Here is a 27,775-nt window from a genome sequence, read left to right as displayed (position 1 = left end):
GAGTGAGTGACATCTATTAATCCATGCATTATCATTAGCCATTGATACAAAGAAGGTTCCATTAAAAGTCACTGTCTACGCAGAAAGTAGTCACGAAAATACAATAGTTGATTCATATCGCATTTTGCAGATTTTTTTAAATAATCCATTGTTTGGACCTAGACCTCGTCCCTGTTATTACAGACCAGATGGATCGCGATGTCGAAGTCTAAACTGTATTAAATGCAGACTGTTCCATCATTCAAACTGTAACGATTACTAACCGACAGGATGGCGTTGTCTGCCCTTGCTGGCCCACATTTAGCCCTTTCATCAGTAAATGCGCAAATGTTAAGATCTTAATTTTGAGTATATATTGATGATATTATTATTTAATGTTCGATACAAGCTCACCGGGCACTCTATTCTTATTAGCAGATTCTACTTTTCACAACGCGAAGTAGAAATATTACTCAATATTTTAAAAATATCTAAAGTCATTTAAATCGAGGCCCAAAATTTCCCAGTCTTGCTTGTGATGCTTTTTTTTCTTTCGAATATAGTTTAATTTACATGATAGGTATCGTACAATATTATTCCTAAACATTACTAGATAAATCTTATTAAAAATAAAGTGTATGGACAGTGTCCCAAATGTGTCAAGCTGATAGCGAACTCTTCTAACATCTATCTAAAATATAGTCTCGAGATAAGAAAGATGTCTGAGAATGCTCGAAATTCTATCTTGCTATCTTGATATTATTTTAAAATATTTGTGCGATTTTTTTTTCTAACAAGATATTTCATTATTAATAGTGTAGTACACTATTGGACATAAGCCTTTCCCAGGGCACTCCACGCGACCCGATTCTGGGCCTCTTGTCTCCATTAGGTAGATCAATTTGTGATAATCCTTGGTTTCATGGATAGCATCATATAGCTTGGTGTTGAACGTTTAACTAATTGTCTCGGACTATCTGATCGGACTGTGATGCAATTATATTAATTATGGCTTCATTAAATTATCCCAAAATATTTAAATTTGACAATGTTTAATACATATTATTATTGCAAAAATTTAATACTGTTAAATTTAATTTTTACAAACGATTCCCACTAATACCATCTCATTTTTGTTACAGGGAATAACTTGGGGTAAAGCGTTTTTGGTGGCCGCAGAAAACAGCGTAGCACTGCCTTATCTCACCAAAAGAGAATGCAAATTAGGTGGCTACAAGACCTGCGTTGTGAACTTCCATCCAACACCTTTTTTACCGGCCACTAGGGCAGATAAAAAGGATGCCTTGCTGTACATAGCCCTTCCAGAGAATAAACATTGGCTTGGATCGGCGCCTTTGCCAGATATAGCGAAACAAATACTGGAATGCCGTGGTCCATCTGGCTCAAACGTTGAGTATCTCCTAAGGCTGGCAGACTTCATGAGAGAAGAAATTCCTGAGGCGTTAGACGATCACCTTTTCTCCTTAGAAAGGTTAGTCAGGAAGTTCGCTGCCGATTTCAAGATATGCTTAAGGTCTTTAGTTGGGGAACAAGAAAGAGAAGAAAGAGAGGTCAAAGTGGCCGTTCCTAGCAATCAATTCGCCTCTAGAATACCCGAGAAAAAGCTGCGTTGCGTAAACATGTGAAGTTCTTATTTTCGAGATTTCGTTAAGCTCGCAACAAATTATTTGTAATGTACCTACAGGGATTTTGTACCAAGATTCAATGTGGGGTATTCTTGTGATGAAAATGATTGTGTTCATTCATTGACGGAAAATACAGAAACGCTATCATTTTATGCGACAAACTATGTTTCTTTAGATTCCACAGAAAAAAATAAGTATCTAATTTACGATCGTTTTTTGATAAATATCTTGAATTTAATGAGACCTTGAATAGTAACGGATATAATAAGATCTCAAAATTATTATAGATTCGACAATGTTTTAGTATGTGATCAATAATAATTCGTGCTAGATAAACTGACTGAATAATAAATAAGTGACCGTATCGTTAAAAAAATATTAAGCTTTTTGCAGCCAATAATGACTAAAAATTTCGTTTGACTATGGTTGTTCGTATTTTGACCTTTGAAGGACCTAATTAGGAACTTCTAGAAACCTATAATTACTCGCCATTGTATAGTGAGGAGTAGCTGGCCTTTTTCGTCAATCGAATTTCACGTAAGACATTTTATTAGGCTCAATCCATTTCCTTCAAATACTTGGCTGGTATTGGTAACATTCGATTTCTTTGTGAAAGCAGCTGATACTCACATTAAATTTGCTTTAATCTCTAAAACCCGCTACTTGTCAGTTTTTCAACAAACATCAAACATTAACTTTTACTGAAAAGCACTCATACGCGGTTTTAGTTGATGTGCTGATTTCATCTTGACGTTTGTGAGTTAATCCAATATTTGGCCAAACATTGCCCAACATTGGCCAGGTTTAAAACGATTTCAATGTGGCTGCTCGCAATAACATTGAATGAATGAGATACGACGTGTAAATCTTTTACAAATCATTTCCAGTAGACCAATGTATTGAATTCAAAACAATTTTTATTCCGTTATACCTTTTAACTTTACTATATAGATTAATTTTGCGATCTCCAATTCAACCTTAAGTTTGCCTTAATATATTTAATGTTGAAAATATTATTTAAACCTATAAATTAAAAATAAAAATATTGGAACACTTGTAAGTAAAGTAGTACTTTAGTAACGTGAACACACCGGCTCGTATATTGTCAATACATAGTATCCATTTAAGAATCAATCCAGTACTCAATTTTAGAATAATGTTGGAAATGTTAAAACGACAAATTCATGATGGAGCGTTAATTCAGGAAAATCCGTAATCCAATATTTAAATTACAAAATACAAAAAAATAACTACTATTGTGTTGTTTGTTTTTTATTATTACTATTTAATCGAAATATAATTAACTACCGGTTGGAAATAAGAAATTACCGTGTCTAAGAAATCTGTGTAAAAAATGTATCTTTTGTATTTTATATTCAGCAAAAAGTGTCCTTAGAGGAAGGGTATTATGGCAAATGGATTGAGTCATGAGTTAATCGTAAATTCATAGTTTACCACATTTATTCCTTTTATTTTATATATATTGAATTGGAACGACCGTTAAGGGTGTTCAAACCGGAAAAGTTTATTATGAAAAAAATATTAACAAGGGAATATGGAATAGTAAAAAACATTAAAAATTTCAGAATAGGAAAAGTAAAATATTAAAAAAATTAACTTAAAGTATCGGTATTCTTTTTCCAATAACCTATTTAAGGCAGCAAATTTTGAAACATAATAAAAGGTGTATTGCAATCGCTTCCGATGCAAGAGCCGGTAAAAAGCACTGGTCTGACATAATTCTTTTAATGTACGATGCATAAACAGTTTCCATCTCAGTAAGATAATATTTCATGAAGCCGTAGTGTAACACGAAGGTAGTCTAACCGCCCCCGCGTTTCCTCGAGGCCGTTGACCCCTCGCGTCAGTTGACTCTTAAACGTGTTACATTGCGTGCTTGAAAAAACGTTCGAAGGAATATGAATTGGTGATCATTACAATACGGTAGTGATAAATAATCACTCAATGTATCTGTATTCGCTTCCGGAAACGATTTCATTATACCCTGTGTAAAAAACTAGCATCAACATTATAAAGATAGAGCAGAAACTGAAGATTTTGTCGTGTGAACTATCTGTCCATCAAAATAAACTTTAAAACAATATGCCTATGATTCAAATTGGACTTGATCAACTAGCTTAATGTTATAACACATACACGAATATAATAATAAGCACGCTTAAAATTACTTCTAAGCAGCTAATTCAAAATGCTCTCCACTAAAAAGATATATATAGTAAACAGCCAAATATTTGAATGACGAATACTGTTGTTCTAATTAAATCAGATAAAGCTTTTAAAATGTAGCATTATTGTTATAAAAACTAAGAATACACAGCTATTTTTTTTTAATTACTTAAGATTATTTTTATTATTAAAGTACTTTTTGTTGTTGTTTGCTTTATAGTTCAAATAGATGTATGCGATAACATAATGATGCCAAAGGCTTGTGAAGTTTTATTTTTGTTTCATTTGACTGTGTTCAGTTTTGTTGATTTCAAAGATAACAGATCCTCTGGTCTCGGAAATAGAGATCTTTTTACCAAAACACATTTTAAGTTTTACATTGTTACTATTATATTTATTATGAAATATAAGATCGTTCCATAGGTACAGTTTATTCAATCATAATTATAAATACTAAACAAGACCAGTCAGCTAACAATAGAACAATAATGTTTTGATTCAAGCCAATTAATTTCCAAAATAAGCTAGAGCAGTCACCGCGTTTAATTGTAAATAACAATTGTGATAAAATAAAATGTAGTGCATCTGATATCCATAAAAGTATCTGCAAGTTTACAGTTTACTACATCGACCATTATATTTTGTCAATTGCACGAACTAATATCAAAGAACAAACTGAAGGATAATAAAAAAAAATATGACACTTGAAATATTAAATAAATATTGAACCACTCATGATTTTATAGAATACAGTTGCTTTAAATATTTTTACGAATATTAGTAATTTTAGCATCACGTTTTTAAAAAAAATTGACGTCTACTATTTGTAATCATCATCATTCTCCTGCCCTTCACCCAGTCACCTGGGGTCGACGCAACATGTTTTCTCCTTCCATACTCCTCTATCATATACGATTTCTTCGCTCACTTCCTTCTTACACAAATCGACTTTCAGGCATTTCAGATTTGTAATGTTGCAAGAAAATGAAATGCTATTTAAAATAGTTAGGAAATGTGTGAGAACTACTAGAAACTAAAAATAACTAAACATGATGATTCAAAAAAAAAACCTGAAATTATGTAGCCTTAGTAGATAGATCTTTAGTGAACAAATGAGTAATCTATATTCGTATCTCGTGCGTATTGTGGTTGTAAACCAAAATAAATAAGAGAAATATTAATAATAATGTAGCTACAATTAACATTTCATTCTAAGTATCTATTCAAATTCTTGAAATATTCAAGAATATTTTGTGGTAAAGTAGTAATATTATACCTTTATTTTTATTAACTGAACGATAAGTAAATGCTGATATAACTGACTGAAACATCAAGAATATTTTATTAAAGATATATTATATATGTAAAAGCTACGATTCGCTTAATGTAAATTTGTTTTAAAAAATCTAATTGATATCGCAAACAAGAAAAGCATTTTTAGTTGAACTATTATTCCGCATCGATACATCGTTTTAAATCGATGCCTCCAATGAACACTACTCTATCTCCAAATTCGTAGGTTTACAGGAGGAGCGTTTAAACGAAAAAAGTTGATAAAATCTTTATATTATTGCAGATATATTTATGGTTTTTTCTTATGTAACTAGCTGATTTACTCTTGCTTCGAACCCCATCAATAATGAATTTTGTAATACTTTTAAAATAGTGAAACGACTTGCGTGAAAAACGAAAATTTCAAAATTTTGAGTTAGATTAGTGTTCATTGGAGGCATCGAATGTCTCAAATCAAATTCGCTGTTTAAATTCTTCTTATGTACATATATCCAATAAGCTTAAGTGTAATAATGTGCTGGAATATCCTAAACAATGTGATAATAATTGTACGCGAAAATATTTACATTAATTATAATCTGTAATTTGTTATGTACCTAAGTCTAATATTGTGTATTAACGAAACGAAAAAAAATCGTGTAAAAAGTAAATAAAAATCTGACAAACAAAGCTTCTTTTGTTTTATTTCCTTTAAATGGACAATAAGAAAAAAACATCGTTACATTTAAATCATTCCTATAAGTTAGCTAGTGATTAACTGTTATCTTTATTAAAAAGATAATGGCGGATTGTGTTAACTCAATACGAGGCAAAAGTTACTATTTTGTACTGCCAAGAAAGGCATGCTTGTACACAGAATTCCTGATTAAAAATTGTTGCCATCTCGAGAACAATAACATGGCTAATCCTTAACCTAGGCCTCCCACGAAAAGGACCGATGACCTGCTAAAGATCGTGGAAGTCAGCATACAGGCGGCGCAGGTCATGATGGTGAACCTTGGGGCCTATGACCAACAGTGGATGTCTGCGAGTTGATGAAGACGATATTCCTTACACTCTAAAATGCCTCTTCGATAATTATTGCGATGCGTCGGTTGGTTTCAAAATGATTAAAGTGTTTTTTTATTACATTAGATATAGTTACTATTACTTAATTAAAATATTTCTTTTCAAGCTGTATTTTTTTTCCTTGTAGCACAGTAACTTCCGAATTTCTGTCATAATTTAAAAGGTTTAGGTTTTAAAAGGCTAGCGCGTGAAGGTTAAAGATAATTAAAACGACACACTGCAACCAAACTAAATATTTATTCGGTTTTCTTTCACAAGACACTTCCAAAATGATTCAAATATACAAACAAAAAGTTTACTTCAAAACATATTTTCGAAAGACATTTAATTTTGCTATAACTACAGCAGTCTCTCAACCATATAATAGAAATAATGCTGTCATTAAGAATAAATTCTACCTTTTTGGTAGAAAAAAGGAGTAAAATAAAATGTATGGTTTAAATTCCTATACATTTTTAATCGTTCTAATACTAACAAGAAATTCGATTTCCATCCCATAAAACATTTCAATTATTCCTTTGTTCCTCCTATCTTATACATCAGTTTTATTTACAAATAAATTTCAATATTCTGAATAAACATTTGTGAAACTAGTTAAGTACAAATAGATGCTAGAAAAATGCTAAAATAAATGTATAAATTTCCAAAGACAACGAGCCATCAATGTATGTAGACTATTCTCTAAAATACTTAAAGACTAGACTTCAATGATGATTAATAATATTATGTTTTTTTTAATCATAACATTTATAATACTATTATTTTGATAACTTTGATAATAAATTTATCAAAATTTACACTTTTCTTCGTAATATCAAACGGCCCACGTATAGAATATGTAAAATTGAACTTTGGTACTAAATTAACTATTTACAAAACCAACGCAAATAATTTATTTACAAACATTACTTTATTCTTATTTCATTTTACTTATGCATAGTATTATGTACTTAATAATTATGGACACTAAATAAATATCTTACGTAATGCTGGATATTTGACAGCTACTGTATTGCCAGCCCGTGTCGGTGAAAAGTTTTCTGCTTTAACACTTTTAACACTTATAGAGTTCAAAATTAGAAGAGATTCGTCTTAAATCATAACTTCATAAAATTTTACTACGAAATGCATGATTGAGTAAATCTATACTAAAGTATCTAATAAAATTTTGAAATTTTTAATTTAGTGAAACAATATTTTTTTAGTAGTATCTGCACTCGAAATATAGATTAAGAAAAATGAAACATGATTCAAAACAAACTAGCATCCTCAATAAATAAAAATATACAATAATTGCGTTTCGTGATTTTCAATAATTCAAAATCTAATTAAAATCCAGTACAAAATAAACATTAAAAACTCAAATACGTAGGTGGGATTACAATATACCTATTATTTGTATCAATCACTCATTGCCGAATACGAATTCATTCTCTCCACTTGACTCGAATTATTTTATCTGTGGTCCACAACATAGCATGAGAAGCCCTTAAGAACTGCTTAGTTTTCTCAAATAAAAATTCGAGTTACATACTTTTTTATTTGTCCCTATGTACACCATTATCAACCTAATTAATCTCGTAACGAGTATTAAGAAAATGTTAGGTTCGATATTCTGACAAAAAAAAAAATCAGTGACACATTTGATAAATGTCAATGTCGTTCGTTCACTCTTCACATTTTATTTCATGAACTTATTATTGCAATTTAATTAATACAGCACAAATTATGTTATTCAATAATATTATTCAATATTAAACCTATTTCACGAAAAGTTCTTTCATTCAGCCTTTCTCTAAATATTAAGTAAAGACAACACGAAAAACACAGTGTTGAATTACTATAACATCTAAAAATCACCTCGGCGTTCCACATCACTATTCGAAATGCTTCCATATTTGATTTTTTTCTTTTTACAAAAAAAAAACTTTCCTATTCTAGAACATTCGAAATTCTCGTTTGAGTATTACAGACGCAAACGTATCACTGCCCGTGAGGCGCTAAATTAAGGCACATTACACATTGTTTTCTGTTTTTTTTTTTTTTGTTTTAATTTATTTTATAAATGGAAATTCAGCGTCGCTTTCGTCACCGGAGCCGTCGTAACTTGAAGGAGGTGTGTCTAACTGTGGCAGGCCTAGGTCCAGGTACTCCTGGTTGGCTGTGACCGTAAGAATCTTGTCCAGATCCTCCACCAGCTCGGTGAAGGACGGCCGGTCGCCGGGTGAAAACGACCAGCATTCGCGCATTAACATGTAACTAAAAGTATAAAAATTAATTATATCATTTTGATTTACAGAAATTTTATTAAAATATTTAGCTTAATTTGTCGATAAAAAATGACGTGTAATAGTTGCTACGCGAAAAATAATTTTATTTAGATTTTGACTAAATTTCTAGTTTTTTGTTTCATCCGCAAATAATTGATAATAAAAAATTACGATTTTTTTATATTGAAAAAAAAAACAACAAGATCGATTTGTCGATTCCCCTGACAGCTAAGTAAGTATCAGTATGCTTAGTGCAAGTTTTTGAATGTCCTCGATCGCGTAAAAGTTAACTTAAATTCCTATGCATACAGTTGGAACAGCGCCCTTAACGGCAAACGTAGGCAAACTTTCAATACAAATTTGCGTTAATTTTTAAGCTATGGAGAACGTTAAAAAACCTGCACTAAGTACACAGTTCTGGACTCACATCTCGAGACTGCAGCACGGCGGCTTCTCCATGCGGTGTCCGGCGCTGAGGTGCTGGTACATGTACTGGCCGGGGACGGTGGGGTAGGGGGTGCCTCCCAGCGTCATTATCTCCCATAGCAACACGCCAAACGACCAACTGCAGCCGACAAGATTGTTTATTAATCAGATGAAATAATTAGTTTTTTTTTTATACCTATTCTAGTAACCTCGAGGGTTTATTCTAGATTCACCGAACTAGTAGATGAGCTCACGGGGCTCAAACCGAGGTGTTGCTAACACTGGCCCTAGCAAGAAGGAGTAGTTCGCAGAATCTACCACCGGATCGGGAACGCGACCCACTGAGAAGATCCGGCGAGAAACTCAGACGAGAATACGGCTGATGGTGAGTGTTTAGAGTTAATAATTTAATAATTGAAGATTTCACTATACTTAAATGTCATCACAAGATGACAATTGCCATACTTAAAAATAACAGAAAACGAAGAGTCCTAAAAAGTACAATCGTCAAACTTCCACTTACACGTCGGTCTGCGTTGTGAACACTTTGTGGTACAAGGACTCCGGCGCCATCCACCGGACGGGAAGTCTCCCTTCTGTCTTCTTCCTGTAGTAGTCGTTGCTGTGGACGTCTTTAGCGAGACCAAAGTCGGCGATCTTGAGGACGCAGTCGTCCGACACGAGCACGTTACGAGCAGCCAAGTCGCGATGGATGCACTGGAATGTGCGTGTAAGCTCACTAAGCGATTTGCTGCTTAATCTCATTCATGTATTCCTTAATATTAATGGCTCTCTCCTAGCACGCCTCATCGAGTCTGCCAATCGCATTTAACTGATGGTAGGACCTCTTGTGAGTCCGCGTGGGTAGGTACCACCACCCTGACTATTTCTGCCGTGATGCGTTTCGGTTTGAAAGGCGGGGCAGCCGTTGTAACTATACTGAGAACTTAGAACTTACATCTCAAGGTGGGTGGCGCATTTACGTTGTATATATCTACGGGCTCCAGTAACCATTTAACACCAGGTGGACTGTGAGATCGTCCACCCAAACAAGCAAAAAAAAATTGCATTATATGACATTATGATAAAAACTTAATGTGCGAAAATATTTACGCGTCCCGATTTGAGACGTAGCAATTATTTTTTAAGGAAATTAATTTGTAATTTAAAATAAAGTATAGCTGCTTAAGCGGAGGGATTCTCACAAATAAAATACATCCAATATTGATCCGGTTAAATATCGCATTTATTATTTTCATTTCATTATTTCCAACGTTTTGAATGGTTTACAGTTCCCGCGATGACGATTGAGATGGATATCAGTCGACTCTTGGAAATTATCTTAACTAGAAAATGAAATGGTGGCTAGCATATTAATTATGTCTACGATTTGCGAAAACCGAGGGGAATTTACTGTTAGTGTTTTACGTGATACTAAAATAATATAAGTCCTTTATAACCACAATACTTACTCGTCTCGAAGCCAAATACTCCATTCCTCTGGCCACTTGATAGGAGAAAGATACAAGATCTTTTTGTGTCAGCGTCTTCTTTTCTTTCAAATCTTCGTTTGGTGACTCGTACCTGAGAATGGACCATAAAAATCTGATTGATTTAAAACTACACTGGTGGTAGCACCTCTTGCGAGTCCGCGCGGGTAGGTACCACCGCCCTGCCTATTTCTGCCGTGAAGCAGTAATACGTTTCGGTTGGAAGGGTGGGGCAGCCGTTGTAACTATACTTGGGACCTTAGAACTTGTATCTCAAGGTGGGTGGCGCATTTACGTTGTAGATGTCCATGGGCTCCAGTAACCACTTAACACCAGGTGGGCTGTGAGATCGTCCACCCATCCAAGCAATAAAAAAATAATTAAAAGAAACACGTAGTCAATTACTTCGGTATATCTAACAAATCAGGCACAGGGATGTTTTTCGTTGGGAACGAATAGCTTTTATGTAATTTTTCATCGTCTGTCCTACCTTAATTTGGCACAAAAATGGAATTAGAATTGCTTATATTTAAAAAAAAAAATCCAATTAGCTCTTTTTTGGAAATAATTTTCTAAGTATCTCACCTATTCCCGGGTCTGTGATTCCTCAGGAATTCCCTCAGGTTTCCATTTGGTGCGTACTCGACTATGACATAAAGAGGTCCGTCCTGCGTGCAGCATCCCAACAAGTTGATTATGTTTACGTGTTTCCCTATCATCTTCATCATCTCCATTTCCGACACCAAAGCCATCATTTCAGCATCCGTGTGACCCTCTGCAAATTAAGTTTGTAGTCATAGCATTAGGATGACGTGATTTTTCCCTCCTTTTTAATTCAAAAGTTTCAGTACATTCTTAGTAAGGAATAGCCAATGTGTGTATAGCACCTATCAATACGAGCCCAATGAATTTCTCGTTGGATCTTCTCAGTGGGTCTCGTTTGCGATCCGATGTTAGATTCTCGGAAGCACTGCTCTTGACAGGCCCAGTATTAGCAGCACTTCCGGTTTGAGCCCCAAAAACTCACCTACACGCTAGGGTGAAGCTGAAATAGCCTCTTAAGGCTAGGCATAGGTGGGTAAAATAAAATCAATATGCTTGTAATATTTAAACAATTCAAACCTTTCAACATCTTGACCGCAACAACGGACTGCAAGCCCGGCTTCAGGATGCCGATGCACTCAGCCTTCACCACCTTCCCGAACTCCCCTTCGCCGAGGACTTTTCCCAACGACAACGATTCCCTGGGAACTTCCCAGTCTATGTCCATTGGGAGTTCGTATTCCGACATCATCATCGAGTCCGATGTATTATTCTGTACTTGTGACAGTTTCTGCTTCTCGATTTTGACGACTGGCATCAGCTGTTAAAAATTAATATTTCAGTTTTAATTTCAATAGTCGACATTAATATTTGTGTTTTTCTTTGTCAAGATCGGATGTTGAATCTGCTAAGATATTTTGGGAACATAGTGATGGATGGTGCTTACGTTCTAGTGGCAGAGCATATTAAATATACCCTGCTTGGTATTACCCTATCACATGTTTCTGTCGTAAATGTGTTCTTATTCTAAAATTCTAATGGAAGGATAGGTAGTGGTTATTCTAATGCAATTGAACTTCGATCCTATGTTTCAATATGGACGACAACTTTTACGCTGCAATATCTAAGAGGCACCCTTGTTGAATGGTCAATTCGTTCCTTGTCGTCTGGTTCGTGTCCGTCTTTTAGAAGGCATTAAAAGTACTGCCTGTCGATAGTCACGTCCGCCCTCGTTACGTTTCTTTCTTTTGTTTCTTTTCCATTTCTTGTCAATCTTTTTCTTAGTCTATGTCTAGTCATTGTAGGTCTTATGTCCTGTCAAAAAGATTGCACGCCACGACACTTGTGAAGTGAATTCAATAAACAACAGCAAATCTTACCAGAGCTTCTCCAGTAGTATTAGGAGACCCGTTCATCTGTGGCTTCTCGACTGTAACCTTCTTCGTCCAGTGCGTAACGATAACAGCTCTCGCGGTCTCTATTGCCAGTTGTTTCTTCAACTTCTCTCGCTTTAGCTTCTTGAAGACCATCACCACTATAATGGCGGCCACGAAGAACATAGCCCCCAGTACCGCGGTCAGTATGTTGATTAGAAGCGTGTGCTTGCCGTGATCCGGTATCTCTAATTCCGGAGGAGCTGTTACATAAAACATAATGTATTTTGTTGAAAAATGAGGCATTCATAAACTTCGTTAGCGAACACTATAATTATCAAGATTAATAAAAGTTTGGTAATTACGAATTGTGTGGTTAACTTTTCCTGTTATTTATGCTACAAAATATCTAATATATAAAATTAAATAACTATATCAAAATATCAAAAAAAAATCGTGATAAATTTTAAATTATAGGTTCCGCACGTTGTCATTGGTTTTCATTTGCAAATTTCGCACACCTAAACCGCTCACTACTAACTATTTCATTTTCTAAAAATTGTCTTTTTTAAACAAACGCAAATGATGTCCGTATTAGTGAAATTTGTATTTACAGACTCACAGCTATTCGTGAGTTGTTGAACAAAACCTTATCTTAAATTCTAGCCAACTAACAAGTTAAACAAATGAAGCGTCGCTAAAGATACGAAAAGCGCGCCTACGTAGGTACGTTGAAAGCAATAAATGCAATTACACAATTACGCTGACACAGGGAGACATTTGCATCGGAAATACCGTAGCTTTCCTAGTCTAACAGCAGTAAATCAATCACAAAGATACCAGCGAATAGCTTGAATACTTAAAGCAATAGACGTAAACTGATGGTAAATAGATAAGTGATTATCTTTAACATGGTTGTGGAAGGACTCAAGAATTGCAACTACAATTAAGTCGATTTGTCTTATCTTTGCGTGGGCGGTGGTAACTGATATTTCGCATGATTTCCGCTTTGAACAATGAGAGATACGTTATACAATTGAGATTCCGACCTCTTGTCTTTTATTTATTTATTGCTCTTTGTAGGCATACGAGCATACGGCCCACCTGATGGTGAGTGGTAACCGTCGCCCATGGACTTCAGCAAAGCCAGGGGCAGAGCCAAGCTGCTGCCTACCGTTAAAGACAACGTTCACGTTGTAATGTCTATGGGCTCCAGTAGATATTAATTTGCAAAAGAACACAAAATGCTTACAAACGAGTAGTTTGTTGATTTTGAATCCCGCAACATGTTAGGCGACTATGGGACTTACAATTTTATGCCAACGATAGCGCCCCTAAGGAAATTTAACATCAAGCAGGCGTCCGATCCTAAAACTCATGATAAATCTCTACGCAGTATAACAATGGAGAAAGAAGACACATTACGCTGATTCCACATAATAATAGGAATTAAGGGCACGAAGAAAAAAGTACATAGGTCTATCCAACTGTTCCTCAGAAAATCTGCGCTTAGAACTTCTACTACTCGTTTTTTACTACTCCACTAACTGTCTTAGGTAATAGCAGCAATACCTAAACAAAACTTACTACGATTTGAAAACATCAGGCGCTTTTTACGCAAGTTCGAAATGACTAGTAATAAAAGTATTATTTTAGTATGAAATTAACCCATTGTTACCAACCATACATTATAATCTCATTTATTCTCTCTATTTTACATATATTTTCTTCTTACTTAAATGCTTTTTTATATTATTAGGTCTTTACTGTATTTATTTCTAGAGAGGATATTAAACACGCGCCGCAATATAAGCCATAACTACTTTCTCTTTCGACTGCTTCTGCTTATTGGTCCGAGAATTTTTAAAGTACACCATCATATTTTTCTATGTGTTCGCATACATACATTCGTATTTATAAATATACATATACTTGTATGCAAAGGTATTCTTAAAGTTAGACAGAGCTTTCTGTTCGTCACACTCATTGGCTCGCACATTTACTAGTACGTCTTGTGAGTCTGCACTGGTAAGTACCACTGCCCTGCCTATTTTTGCCGTGAAGCAGTAATGCGTTTCGGTTTGAAGGGTGGGGCAGCCGTTGTAACTATTCTGAGACCTTACAACTCATATCTCATGGTGGGTCGCGGCATTTACGTCGTACATGTCTATGGGCTCCGGTAACTACTTAACATCAGGTGGGCTGTGAGCTCATTCACCGACCTATGTAATAAATAAATAAAAAATGCATATACTGGTATACACAGGTATCCTTAAATCTAAGACAAGTTTCTGTTCGTCACACTAATAGGCTGACACATATGTGATTCTTTCTGACGCAGTATCAAGAAGAGCACATGAATGTTTATCATTAGCTTCAGGGATAATCTAAAAGCGACCCTAAGTAGTAAGCAGTAAGATACTCACATTCAAGAACAGTAAGGTATCCTTTCGCGGTTGTATTGCCGAGTGTGTTTAGAGCGACGCAGACGTACCAGCCTTCGTCTTCTTTTGTCACGTTGTACAAAGTCAACTGCTCCAACTTGTCAAACGGATCATCGCTCTGTAATATACGATCATGTATCTTCAGTAAATATCCCGATAATACGTCTATTAGCATCACATTATCAAGTTACGAGAACTGCATTTGGTTTATTAAAGGTGTCTACAAAACTAATCACAAAAGCTAGAAGCAAAAGCTCGAAGACAAAATTAATTAAAGCGGCCAAAGTATAGATTATGCAGTCAAATTTATAAAAAAAAAAACTCAAATTTCTTGACTATATCATGTCCAAATTTATATGGCGCTAAATATCGTTTGGATATAAAAAAAATCTTTCATAAAATTGAACGAAAAATATATTTTGGAAATGTAAAGCAACGCTTTTTTTTCATACAAAACACAAGTTCGTATAAAAACGCTTAATTATATTTAACAAAAAAAGAGAAAAATATGATTAAAGCTTTCAATAAAACAACTGAGCAACAGGCAAAACATGGATATGTTACAAGCATGCAAAGCCCCACACATAAATGCGTTAGTCACTTGGCCCTCACCGTTACGAATTTGCTCGTGTCATTTAAGTCTAGAACAGAGCCGTCGCTATCGATGGCATCGCTATAGACGTAATCATCCTTCGAGAAATACATCCAGTAGAGATACGGATGCATGTCCGAGAGGAAATCGCAAGAGAATCTTGCCGTCTCTCCTACGATCCGAGTTTGATTGACTGCGCCTTGCGTGAGAACTGGCTTCGCGTATAGGCGCTCTATAAAAACCAGAATCTTCTTGTTTGAATTACATTTAATTCTACATTAGAAGTACAAGGTCGGCTTTAGTTTACTAAAATATGCAGTTGTTTGGTCATAACCAAAACAAAACGTATGTTTAAAATATTAGAGCCAATTACGTTTAGAAAGCAAATGATATAAAATTTAGAAGCGCTTATATCCAACCTTGTTCCTCTGATCTCAATAAACATATTATAGAAAAATAAAATTATATATTCTAAAATCTACAACGTAGTAATGACGCAGAATTTAATAATGAACTTACAAGCGAATGTTATTATACAAAATATATTGTACCCAAACCAACAAGCCGTCACCAAGATGGTATGTTATACACAAATATTCTATGGTAATGAATCTTTCACCGACATTAAACTGACCCCTAAAAGAATCTTGCAAAATGACAATTTACATGTAAAAAACGACCTCAGGTCATCTAAGATTTGGAACACAATTTAGATACTATCCCTAAGATAAGTCCAATGATTCAAAGCTTCAACATATCCAATCTGTCAATTTGCAAGAGAATCGATCTTATTCTAAGCCAATGGTTATTACGAGACCCTTCACCGTAATAAAATTCTAGACCTCAATAAGATCGCCCCCAGGAATCGGCATATCACTCGGCCCAACTTCTACGTCTTTCATAGAGTAATTCGTCGGTCGGATCCAGTAAAGATATGGCTCCAGGTCAGAGACTGGTGGGCAGGAGAGCTTCACAGTCTCGTTGAGCAAGACGGTTTTATTACCAGGATAGCCTTCTTTAATATACGGCTTCGATGGATAACGCTCTAAGAAATTGTAGGGCACATAAAATTTTTGTGGTTCAATTAAATAATTTATTGTTACTATAATTCTTAGATGAATAGGTAAATGGCACATGAATCCTACCTTGTATGTGTAACACAACAGTGTGCTCAATGCAACCCAGTTCATTGCAAACAACGCAAGTGTAATTTCCGTTATCTGCTTTGGTAAGTTCATCTAAATTTATCGCCCATTTAGCGTAGCTAGGCTGGAAGTATGTCCTTTGTATTGGATTACTTTTGTTTTTGTACCACGTAATATTTGGCGTGGGATTCCCTGAAAATCAGATATTTCCAATACATGACTAAACCACATTAACAAAGTTTTTTTTTTTGTTTTAATAATATAAAAACACAAAGTACTTTCGACACAATGTGTGATGCGGTCGAATCAATTGATATAAATTTGTCATTACTTATTATCATCGAGACCTAAGAATAATTAAACGTGTCCTGCATTAGCCATGATGAACAAGCAGGGCTAATTTTAGTGGGTACATACCTACATCGTTTCAATCTGATCATAAAATCTTACCTTCAGCAGGACATTTAAATCTGACAGAGCTGCCAGCAGGCTTCATTTCCATAGTGTACATTTTTGATGGATGTTTGAATTTGGGAGGGTATTTCTTTTTAGTTTCATCCACGTGTCCGTAAACGGGATGATCCTTTTCACTTTTATCATCAGGATCCTCATCTTTTGGATCGATTTCTTTTAATTTCATTGTTCTTGCTAATCGTTTTATTTCAGTCGTATTTTCTTCAAATTTGTTATTTTCGTGTAGCGAAACAGCTTGGTGTTGCGATAGTATTTCTGGCATTGGCCTGTCTATATCCACATCTGCTTGATATTCTGTAACACGCGAGAGTATTTCAAGGTAGAATGAGTTTACCGGCGTAAATAAATGAACCCGCGAACAATTTTATTTGTTAGTATTTGATTGAGTTAAAGGAAAAGTTTTATGTTTTATATGAATTAAAATTAAAACGTCATCAGAATTTTCGACGACAGGAAACGTGGCATTCCGAACTAAGACTTTAAGTGCATCCTGTAGCGTTCAAAAACACGTAATTATATTTATTTAAAACACATTTATTTTCAAATATCGAATGCAACATTGCATTCATATTAACAACGGAATCCAGTGTCGACGTCTGTCTGTGTTTATACATCTGGATGACCAATAAAGACGCCAATAAAATATTATATGAAAATAGAATCTGTTCGGTGTGTCTGTTCGTGTGTCATATTTAAAGAACTGAGTTTCAATGTTGTCGCCTCTGGGAAACATTACCTTCTAAATTATCTTGATCTTGTCCAATCTTGTGCTTGATCGTGACAGCCATTTCCTTGAACTTATCTTCTTCGTTTTGGCACGAGTAAACACCAGCGTCTTTCGCTCTAAATCCTTTTATTCTTAACCTGAAATATTTTATGGAATTAAGCATTGAATTTCTCCTTTTTGTACCTTATGGTGATATTGCTTAAATCCGAATTAATATCTTGGAACCTTTTAAGAATAGAACGAAGAAATAAGGCTTTATTGATTTTATAAGATTACCAATTTCAATATTATAACACATTCCAATCAATATCCACGAAACAAAACCCCTTGGAAAGCAACCGTTGCGAAATACCTTTTCAATATCCTTATTAATATAACAAGTTATCTTGACCGAAAGTTTGTTTTCATATGCCTCGAATAGACCGATAAACTAACGTTCAACCGCGTGTGAATATGAAATATTACGCGTATTTTAAGACCAGTAAATATTGATGCGTTCCCAGTTGGTTTCGGGAAAGTCGTGTCCCTATTTCGGTTCGCTGAAACGCTACATCAATATATGGTTTACAAAGGTATTCGAGTGTTCATGTTTGCTTCGAGCCGTGCCAAGTGTCGGTAGATAATCATGAGCTTTATGGCTTGGCATAACACATTCCGTACTAAAATAAGTACTTTACCACGCATCATGAAATATATATACTTTATAACAAGGAATTACAAATGGAGTTACACAATTTTGAGTTTTAATGTTATTGCACAAAATGATGCTATTTACATTTGTATCTATTAATTTGCATCTATTGTATGCTTTGATATCTATGCCAACATACCTAACGTATTGGTGTCCATTGGAATCAAAAGATAAGTAAGTGGCCACGCTAAATGGTTATCAGGGACGAGATGCTGCTATTCGGAAAGTCAATTTTTTTTCCGTCCTCAAGGTTTTCAAAATATTTTTCCAAAAAATTAGATGTGTCTACTAACCATTGCCTTTGTTGTGTTATCCTCTTGGAGACTCCATCCAGAGCCTGGCCATCTTTAAACCACTCCACCATCTGTGCTTGACTCCGAGGCTTAAGGCCGCAGATCAGACGAAGTCTATCATTTGTTGCCGCTTCAATTACTGTGTAATTGTCATCTGGAACAATAAGGGATTTATTGGTTAAAAACCGCCTCGTGACTATTTCGTAGAAGCGTTTTTACCGATGCTCTAATCTTAGGCAGGTACCATTTTTTACTGACACACGTTAAGGATGAACAGTGTAATAATAATATCGTGTCATTTAAACAAACCTGCAAAAAGGTTTTGGCTCCCTCACATCCTAGTTTAGATGGTTATCGAGCCTGTGGGTACCAGAACGTGGAATGGTGGTACCTAACCGTATCCTTGCTGATTCACAATACGCCCTACCAGATCTTCTTCTGCTTGCCCTTATGCCAATATGTGGGGTCGACGCATTTCCTTCTTTTCCATTCGGTGCTATCATAAATCATCTCGGCACTAACACCCTTCTCTCGCATACCCTCTTTCATACAGTCCATCCAAGTCTCTTTAAGACGCGCTACCACCCACTAACAACATCTATACTAATATATAAACCTACAGTGGTTTTTGCGGATGTTCCGTTATAACTACTGAACCATGCATCCGATTGACTTGAAACTTGGTATCCGTGTAGAAAATACATGTACCTAATGGATAGGCTAATATTTATATGAGTGTTGGACTCCCTACACCAGTTGCGGGGGCGTTAATAATGAGAATCTTTGTGGGGGTGAGAAATAATAATGTTAATTTTAAATGCCCTGCGAAGCGGACCGGTACAGCTAGTAAATTAATAAGTTTGGCAAATTTCATTTGATAGCACTTCATTTTTTCATGGTAATCTATGTACATAATTATATTGTTTAGTCTACGAACTGATTGAAATAAAGTTAAACAATATATATTAGCATTTATTTATTGTCTGTCCGTTAATATTTTTCGCCATTATTCCATAACATAAACAGTGAACAGATGAAAATATTTATATTCATCGATCATATTGTAGAAAATAACGAAATAGGTTAAATGGGTTCATTGTCACGATTAAAAATATTATCGGTTGATTTGTGCCTGTGATTTCAGACGCACTACAAAATTTACTTTGTTGTACACCTGTTTTGTTCAAAGATTTTTTTTATTGCCCTTGTAGGCAGACGAGCATACGGCTGAGAACTGAGTCCCACCTGATGGTGAGTGGTTACCGTCGCCCATGGACTTCAGCAATGCCAGGGGCAGAGTCAAGCCGCTGCCTACCGCTTAATACTCTCCACAAGCCTCGTTTGAAGAAGGACGTGTCATAGCGCTCGGGAAACACCGTGGAGGGGAGCTCATTCCATAGCCGGATGGACACGTGGCAAAAAAGATCTCTGGAAACGCACTGTGGATGACCGCACTGTGGATGTTACATGAAACTAGATTAAAGAAATGACGTCGGTTCCCGTGAGGTTTCATAATAAGCCCTGATTGTGTGATATTTTTAATTGAATTTTTTGTTAATAGTAAATGAACACGCTAAGTCAGCTTTTTTTTGTATGAATAATTGTAATTTGCGTATTTACTGGTTTGATGCCGATAAAAAAAAACATAAATTAGTTATAGATGAGCAACTCAAGCACTCAACAAAAATGTTTAAGGGCGTCGGCCACTAGATGGCCTCGCTTCGATTAGTTTCTCATTGCTCCTGTAGATGGCAATAACATATTACCTATCCTTTGATTTATTTTTAATTATGGATTTTGTAAATTTTCAGAAACCACAAATTGCTAAAATTTATTCAATTTGTCTTTAACAAATAAATACTTGTATGATTTATTTTTTTGTATTTTCTGTGCTTAGTTATACAATAATTAAATGCCTTAACTTTAACAACATATGAATTTAGGGACATCCGCTACAAGATGTCGCTAGTTTCCATACAAAAATCGGTTGTCTGTAAGGTCGGTTTACTAACGATAGTTGAACGTGACAACTTCATAAGAAAATACTGATGGAATGGTTTCATTTTTCAAAAGAAAATTTTAATTTTATTTGTTTGATAGATATTTTGTACGGACAATTGACACCAAATTCACTTTTGAACTTCATACTTGACGAAAACATGTAAATGTATTATTGTATAGCAGCTGTCCACGCGGATGCATCGCTCACTCACGCTGCCGAGCGCGGAGGCCGATTGTGCCTCTTTGTCGCTCGTTGCGCGCTCTCGCTTGCACTTCAAGCCTTAAATGAAACGCCTCAGAGCGAGGTAGCGCCGCATGTTTCATGTTATTTCGTGCGTGCAGCCGGCTCCATCGAACTATAAGACGTTGTCACGTCAAAAAACATTTGTCTTCAAGTATTGCAGTTTCAGGGCCCTGGTTTTCGACATTGTGTAAATTTAACGCAAACTTCTCAACTCATGAACATAGTCCTTTACGCGTCGCAAGCGAAAACGTTAAAGCGCAAGCAAGCGACATTGCCACGCGAGTCATGCTACCAAAGACCGCGTCATAACTTGTTGCAGCTTAAAAAAATAACTCAGTGCTCTCTTGATAAATGAACGGACTTATTTCGCGAGAGGTTAATTGTTTTATGTGTGTTCTCTGAGAGGAGATGATTGATTTAGGTCGAAAGAACTGCGGCATAAAAATGTTCGGCAGTCTTTCAACACTTCGAGCGGCAATGGGAAGTTTCAACTTTGAGTGAATTTACTGGAAAAAATGTATTCAAGCAAAAAAGGAAAGTATTGGTTACATGGCATTTTAATTCATGCTAGAGAATCAAATGATTAAATGTATTTTGTCAGTGTCAATGGAATGTCACTGATAAAATACGAATACGTAGTACGAATACATACAAGAACATACTTTATATTTTTTTTATTGCTTATATGGGTATACGAGCTCACAGCCGACCTGGTGTTTTTTTTTTTTATTGCTTAGATGGATGGACGAGCTCACAGCCCACCTGGTGTTAAGTGGTTACTGGAGCCCATAGACATCTACAACGTAAATGCGCCACCCACCTCGAGATGATCGATAAGTTCTAAGATCTCAGTATAGTTACAACGGCTACCCCACCCTTCGAACCGAAACGCATTACTGCTTCACGGCGGAAATAGGCGAGGGGGTGGTGGTACCTACCCGTGCGGACTCCCAAGAGGTCCTACCACCAGTTAAATGGTTACCGGAGCCCATAGACATCTCCAACGTAAATGCGGCCACCCACCTTGAAATATGAGCATTACTGTTCATAGCAGAAATAGGCAGGGTGGTGGTACGGGTAGAACCCACAAGACGTCCTACAACTAGTAATTACGCAAATTATGATTTAGCGGGTTAGATTTTTATTACACGATGTTATTCCTTCACCGTGAAAGTAAATCGTGAACATTTGTTAAGTACGTATTTCTTGAGCTTTCTTATATTAAAACTTGCGTGAACTAAAAAAAAAAGCATAGCAGACAAGATAGTATTCGAGATTATTTGCATATCTCATTCAAATTTTAAATCAAGAGTAATATATATGATCCTTAAGCAACAAGTTTTTTTTAAAACAAAAATTATCCTAAAGAGCTATGTATTAACGTTAAATAAAATGTTAATTAACTTGAAAAACCAGAGACAATCAAAATGCATACTATAATAAAAAATTACTACAAATATTTTTCAAAGCAAATTTCCTTAGTAGGTAGCATAACTTCGCAATTAGTTCACTGAAAGCTAACTAACTAAACTTCAACATCTAAAACCGCGTTTTGCAGACTAACGGGCACTTTAAAATAAGCGACTAGATTTATCGCGTTCAGGTGTCCAGTGGCGGACTATTTTGAAAATACGTTATTTTGAAATAAGCGTGCTATTTTTGTGCGTACGTGGCTTAACGAGCTGTGAGCGGGTTGGGAGAGGCTTTTATGGGTCCGCTTTTTAAATTTAAATTCAACATTTAAATGTATTTTTGTGTTCGAACTAGAGAATATTAAGCGTTTATTAATTTAGCATAAATTGAACTCAGAATTATTATTGGAACGATGTTCCTTATGGAACTATGCGGAGGGGTACCCTAACCGGGAAAAAACGTCCGTAACGTAAGATTTTTATTAGTAATGCACACACAGTGTGCGACTTAACTTTGTAATAACGTACAAAATATAACATATTTTTTTATCAATAAATAAATCATAATAAAAATGTATACCCGAATAATTGTTTTCTTTATACCTCGAATAGAACATAAAATTAATATTTTTATAATAAGGAACTTCGTTCCTATCCGGTGTCCCACGACACCACACATTTATTTTTTATTTTATTTTTTAAGATATGTATTTAGTATTAATTTCATTATTAGATTTCATTGTCTCATATATAGTTATAATATGTGTATTAATACTAAACAAGTAACATGCAATAATGAGAAGCATACAATTTCTGAAACAGTACAAACTTTTGGAGTTTAATTCTATTTTGTCTTGTGAGCTTAAATGTTAAAAGTACTTAAGTATGAAACTGTCATTAGCATATACTCAAAACGCATTCAGTCTACATGTTGACGTTTCTATTTATTTATTATGTATCTGGTAGCAGTAGCGATAAAACTAATGTTGTTAGGAACGATTATTATTTATTATACATAATCCGATTGAACGAATTTACAAACAATTCGGACATTCAAAAGTGATTATTTAAATTGATTAGCCGTCATTTCTGTCACTGGTTCCAGTCGAGATAATACATATTCTATTCATTGCTGATTCCAGATATTTTCTTGACATTTCGCAGACCCTTGAACCAGGCCGTAATGCTTTGTTCAGAGTGTCCCGGTTAAAATTTTAACGGCCATCGAGATTTGTGGACTGTGAATTATGGCGGGCGATAGTGATGGGCTTTGTTCTATCGATGTCGACTTTTTATAACGCGTAAATATGTTTCTTTTTATCTTTTTCGCTTTGAAGGTGGTTTAATTTTATGAAGAAACGGCCGGTTCGTCTGAGCTGAAAGTTACGTAGTAGCTGTTGGCAGTTGAGAGATGTTTTCTGGCACAGAAACGTCAACGCGACTTGCGAACTGTTCCAAAAAAGTATTATCTTTATATACATTTCTTCTGTGCGTGTGTTTGTCACTGAACTCCTCTTAAACGGCTGGACTGATTTGAATGATTTTTTTTGTATGCGTTTGGGTGGCACCCTGGATGGTTTAGATTCACAAATCAGCCCGGCAGATGGCGCTGTTTATCTTTCTTAGAAGTAATTTATATGGCAAAACAACTTTTGCTGGGCCAGCTAGTTAACCTATAGTCTGAGAGAAGCGTGTCGTAATTGTGTGAATAATGCGTAAAAACTAAATAAACAACATTGTAAGGTATCGATCGACTAGTGGAACAGCACTATCCTTTTTGCGACATCTTAAATTGACGATTTAGTGGTTGCATGTGCAGAGCAGATGTAGGACCCGACACACCCTTGGGTCTCGAAAATAACAATAAAAAACATCGAACTCGATCGCAAAAGTATTGGCATTTTTAAAAACAATAACGCGACACCGAATTTTACAAGACGGACATTTCACACGTTTTAGCAATTTACTCACGAATAATTTTCAATAAGACATACCGAAATTCTTGGTATTTCTTTTGAATAAAGAATGTGTGGGACAGAATTTTAAAACAAAATTCAAAAACAGTTACGATTTTTCTTGTGCAACGTGTACTTAAGAGAAACTTTACTTAATTGTTTAGGAACACTGCTTTTAGCTTTTTCGACAGCGCTATTAGATATAATTGCCGATGCCGTGAAGCAGTAATGCCTTTCGGTTTGAAGGGTGGGGCAGCCGTTGTAACTATACTGAGACCTTAGAACTTACATCTCAAGGTGTGTGGCGCATTTGCGTTGTAGATGTCTATGGGTTCCAGTAACCACTTAAGACCAGGTGGGCTGTGAGCTCGTCCACCAATATAAGCAATAAAAATAAATAAATAAATATAAGAGCTAAGTCCCCACTGTATAAAATATATTTTATCTTCAACAGGAATATCTTGAATGCTTTTCGCTAGAAATAAAGCGGTAATGCCTACTTAAATATATTCTAGGGATCTTTAAGGCCCGTTCTCTGATACGCTGTTTTATTGTAACCAAATAAAACACTAAGTCTTCACCTTTCATTTTCTACTAAATACTTTAACAGTTATTAACAAGTATAATCACTTAACAAATTTAATTCACTTTTTTAGTTTTACGTAGAAACCCCGTATTACCCAATACTAGAATATTTTTAGGAGGGCTTTACCCAAAGGCCTCCTCCAAAGATGCCCAATTGTCTTTTTCCTGTGCGATCTTTTTCGGCTGTCCTTATAATCTCATATTCCCAACGAGTCAATGGTCTACCTCTGTTCCTTTTACCTAGTGGGCCTTTCCAAAATGTCATTTTTATAGTCCATCTCTCATCCTTAAGCCTCGCGATGTGACCAGCCCATTTCCATTTTAAAACAATAACATCCTCCAAATTGACGGTGTCGAATCCAAAAGATCCGTAATCCTAATAAGCATAAGATTAGGAGAGGGATCATACCTCGATTGTTTTGTATGTTAATAAAACTTTTCCATAATGATATAAGAACGTAGCGCGTCGTGTTAAACGAAAACATTACAATACGTTGCTTCGTCATGACCTCGATTCGGATTTAAACCTCCGTGAATCGTTTTGAGGTGCATGTTCCTCATAATTGCGTAGACAGTATTGAAGAGTCAACCACACAGACGGGACTCAATATGGAAATGAACGAATTTCGTTAAGAATAATTGTTAGATTTCAAACAATTATAAGTATTGCGATTTTTTTTTATGTGGGAAGGAGTACTATTGGCCCGAAAGCTTTTCCAGTTCCGCCAGGATAGGTGGGCGAGCAAAGGCTTAAACAGGATGGGTGGATTTTGCTAACTGCTGCCCAAGCGCTTCCGAAGTAGATCTAATAGCTAAAGGGCAGCTGCTTCGCGTGACTACGGTGATCTTCGACAGAAGGTAGTGGAGGAATGCACGTCCAATGTACTGGTCTGGTTGATAGAACAAAGAAATGGATGTTAAAGGAAGGGCGCACTGCAAACGCATGCATTTTAAACGTAATAGTAAATTCTCTATAAATAAAAATGAATTGCTGTTCGTTAGTCTCGCTAAAACTCGAGAACGGCTGGACCGATTTGATTAATTTTGGTCTTGAATTATTTGTGGAAGCCCAGAGAAGGTTTGAAAGGTAGATAAATATGAAAATGCTCGGAATTAAATAAAAATAACAATTTTGTTTTCCATTTGATGTGACCCCCGTCGGACGGATTCCTTTAGTTTGTTTTAAGTTTATTTTATACAAAAGCTTACGTATTTTATTTATCGATTGAGGCAGTACGAAGTTTGCCGGGTCAGCTAGTCTTCTCTATATATAAAAATGAATTGCTGTTCGTTAGTCTCGCTAAAACTCGAGAACGGCTGGACCGATTTGGCTAATTTTGGTCTTGAATTATTCGTGAAAGTCGGAATTATATAAAAACAAACAATTTAGTTTTTCCTTTGATGTGTCCTCTTGATGTGTCTTTTATTTATCGATTGAGGCACTACGAAGTCTGCCAGGTCAGCTAGTAAAATATAAATTAAAGTGAGTCTGTGTATTTCTGTTCTTACGTGTTCTAGATTAAAGTTCATAAAAGTGAAACGTGTCATATAATGATAATGTTAGATACGAAACACTTAATAAACAGCTTGCTAATGTAATGTTTTTTAATTTTAATATAAAGAATAATGTATTTTTTTTAAATTTCAGTTTTACCGCGCTTGCGCTGTTGGAAAAGGATTTCGAAGATAAAAAGAAATGTTAATACAGCAGCAGCGACGACACAGATGAGAAAATGGCGTTTTCAAATTAATTTTTATTTAGGATTGTGTAAACAAATTGCAAAAAATAGACTTGCAATGTCCTCTTTGTTGTACACAGCAATATATTGGAATTTTATTTAAAATAATTATAACAAAACTAAGACTCGATTTTATTAGTAGCTTGAAAATATTGAAAAAGTTTGGCAGTCAATTGCTCTGTTTGCACAATCTATTTTTGGGGCTGACGTCTTTAAGTAACACTAACCACTTAGGTACCAAAAGAATTTCCATTTTGTTTATCTAAAATATGTATATTAAAAGCATTACATCAATTTAATGTATTTATAAAAGCTCGTAGCGCGAGGCACGTAGAAAAATGGTATTGTATTGGTTTTTGATACCTTGGAAGACAGCCAAAGAGATATTTTCTCGTCAATGATGCCCGTTCGCTAAAGCTGTTGTTTCAGTATAAAAGCTTAAGATTGAAATAACTCTATACCATTTAGTCTATAGTTGGGTCTAGATTTAAGTAATATCTATGTTCGGTTCTGATTCGAACTTTGAAATTTTTACTTAGACATCATTTACATATATGTATATGTAAATACAAAATATATAAACTAAATATATACAGATTTACATAAGTACTATTCGTCCTTTTTCGGGAGACAGAAAATATTGTTAATAAATCTATATATATATTTGTTATATATTTTGTATGTTTGTGTGTTAATTCTATATTTCTATACACCTACCATTATTTGTTCTGCATTACTTTTAGTTGACTTATAGAGAATGCTTTAGGCATTAAGTCCGTCAATCTATATATTAATACGTGAAGCAAAAACTTTGTATCCCTTTTTACGAAAATTGCGCGGACGGAGGAGTATGAAATTTTCCACACTTATAGAGAATATAGAGCAGAAGTGCACAATGCAATTTTTTTTTAAATAATGCATAAAAGATACATTAAATAAATAAAGAAAACATTACACACACTACATACCATGTATTTGACGCACACACGCATGCATACTATTTATTGTCAAACTTTTGTTCTTGGCGTCTGTTGTCAAATTGAGAATAGATTAAATATTGTTTGTCTTTGTTAATATTTTTTATAGTGGCGAATTTTGTAATTATAGAAATATGAAATACAATCATAATAGTGTACAAACTGACAATTCTAATTAATTATAGTCGAATTTCGACTACTGCGGGACCTCTAGTTTAGAT

The 27,775-nt window shown here is 35.2% G+C and overlaps 2 protein-coding genes across 3 annotated transcripts in view; one reads left to right on the top strand and one right to left on the bottom strand.

Moving 5' to 3' along the window:
- Positions 1-5,774, top strand: part of LOC101746090 (putative glutathione-specific gamma-glutamylcyclotransferase 2) — a 31,399-nt gene extending 25,625 nt beyond the window's left edge. Inside the window, exon 3 of the mRNA XM_004923256.5 lies at positions 1,122-5,774. Coding sequence (XP_004923313.2) covers positions 1,122-1,625 — 504 coding nt within the window. The 3' untranslated portion in view covers positions 1,626-5,774. The remainder of the gene's footprint in view (positions 1-1,121) is intronic.
- Positions 5,775-6,391: 617 nt separating this feature from the next.
- The window catches only part of Btl (fibroblast growth factor receptor), a 109,181-nt gene continuing 87,797 nt past the window's right edge, over positions 6,392-27,775 (bottom strand). Inside the window, exons 3-15 of one of the 2 annotated variants that reach the window (XM_012697583.4) lie at positions 18,642-18,795; positions 17,667-17,794; positions 16,907-17,224; positions 16,457-16,648; positions 15,332-15,543; positions 14,702-14,837; positions 12,282-12,538; positions 11,482-11,722; positions 10,945-11,134; positions 10,342-10,453; positions 9,393-9,586; positions 8,871-9,008; positions 6,392-8,432 (exon numbers count right to left, since the gene is read on the bottom strand). In XM_012697583.4, coding sequence (XP_012553037.2) covers positions 8,228-8,432; positions 8,871-9,008; positions 9,393-9,586; positions 10,342-10,453; positions 10,945-11,134; positions 11,482-11,722; positions 12,282-12,538; positions 14,702-14,837; positions 15,332-15,543; positions 16,457-16,648; positions 16,907-17,224; positions 17,667-17,794; positions 18,642-18,795 — 2,477 coding nt within the window. In that variant the 3' untranslated portion in view covers positions 6,392-8,227. 2 annotated transcript variants of the gene reach the window in all.

This window comes from Bombyx mori, chromosome 7 (assembly GCF_030269925.1).
Source record: "Bombyx mori chromosome 7, ASM3026992v2".
In the NCBI taxonomy this organism is placed as follows: Eukaryota; Metazoa; Arthropoda; class Insecta; order Lepidoptera; family Bombycidae; genus Bombyx; species Bombyx mori.
The sequence above is the reverse complement of the archived record's forward strand: the minus strand, read 5'-3'. Positions and strand labels throughout refer to the sequence as shown.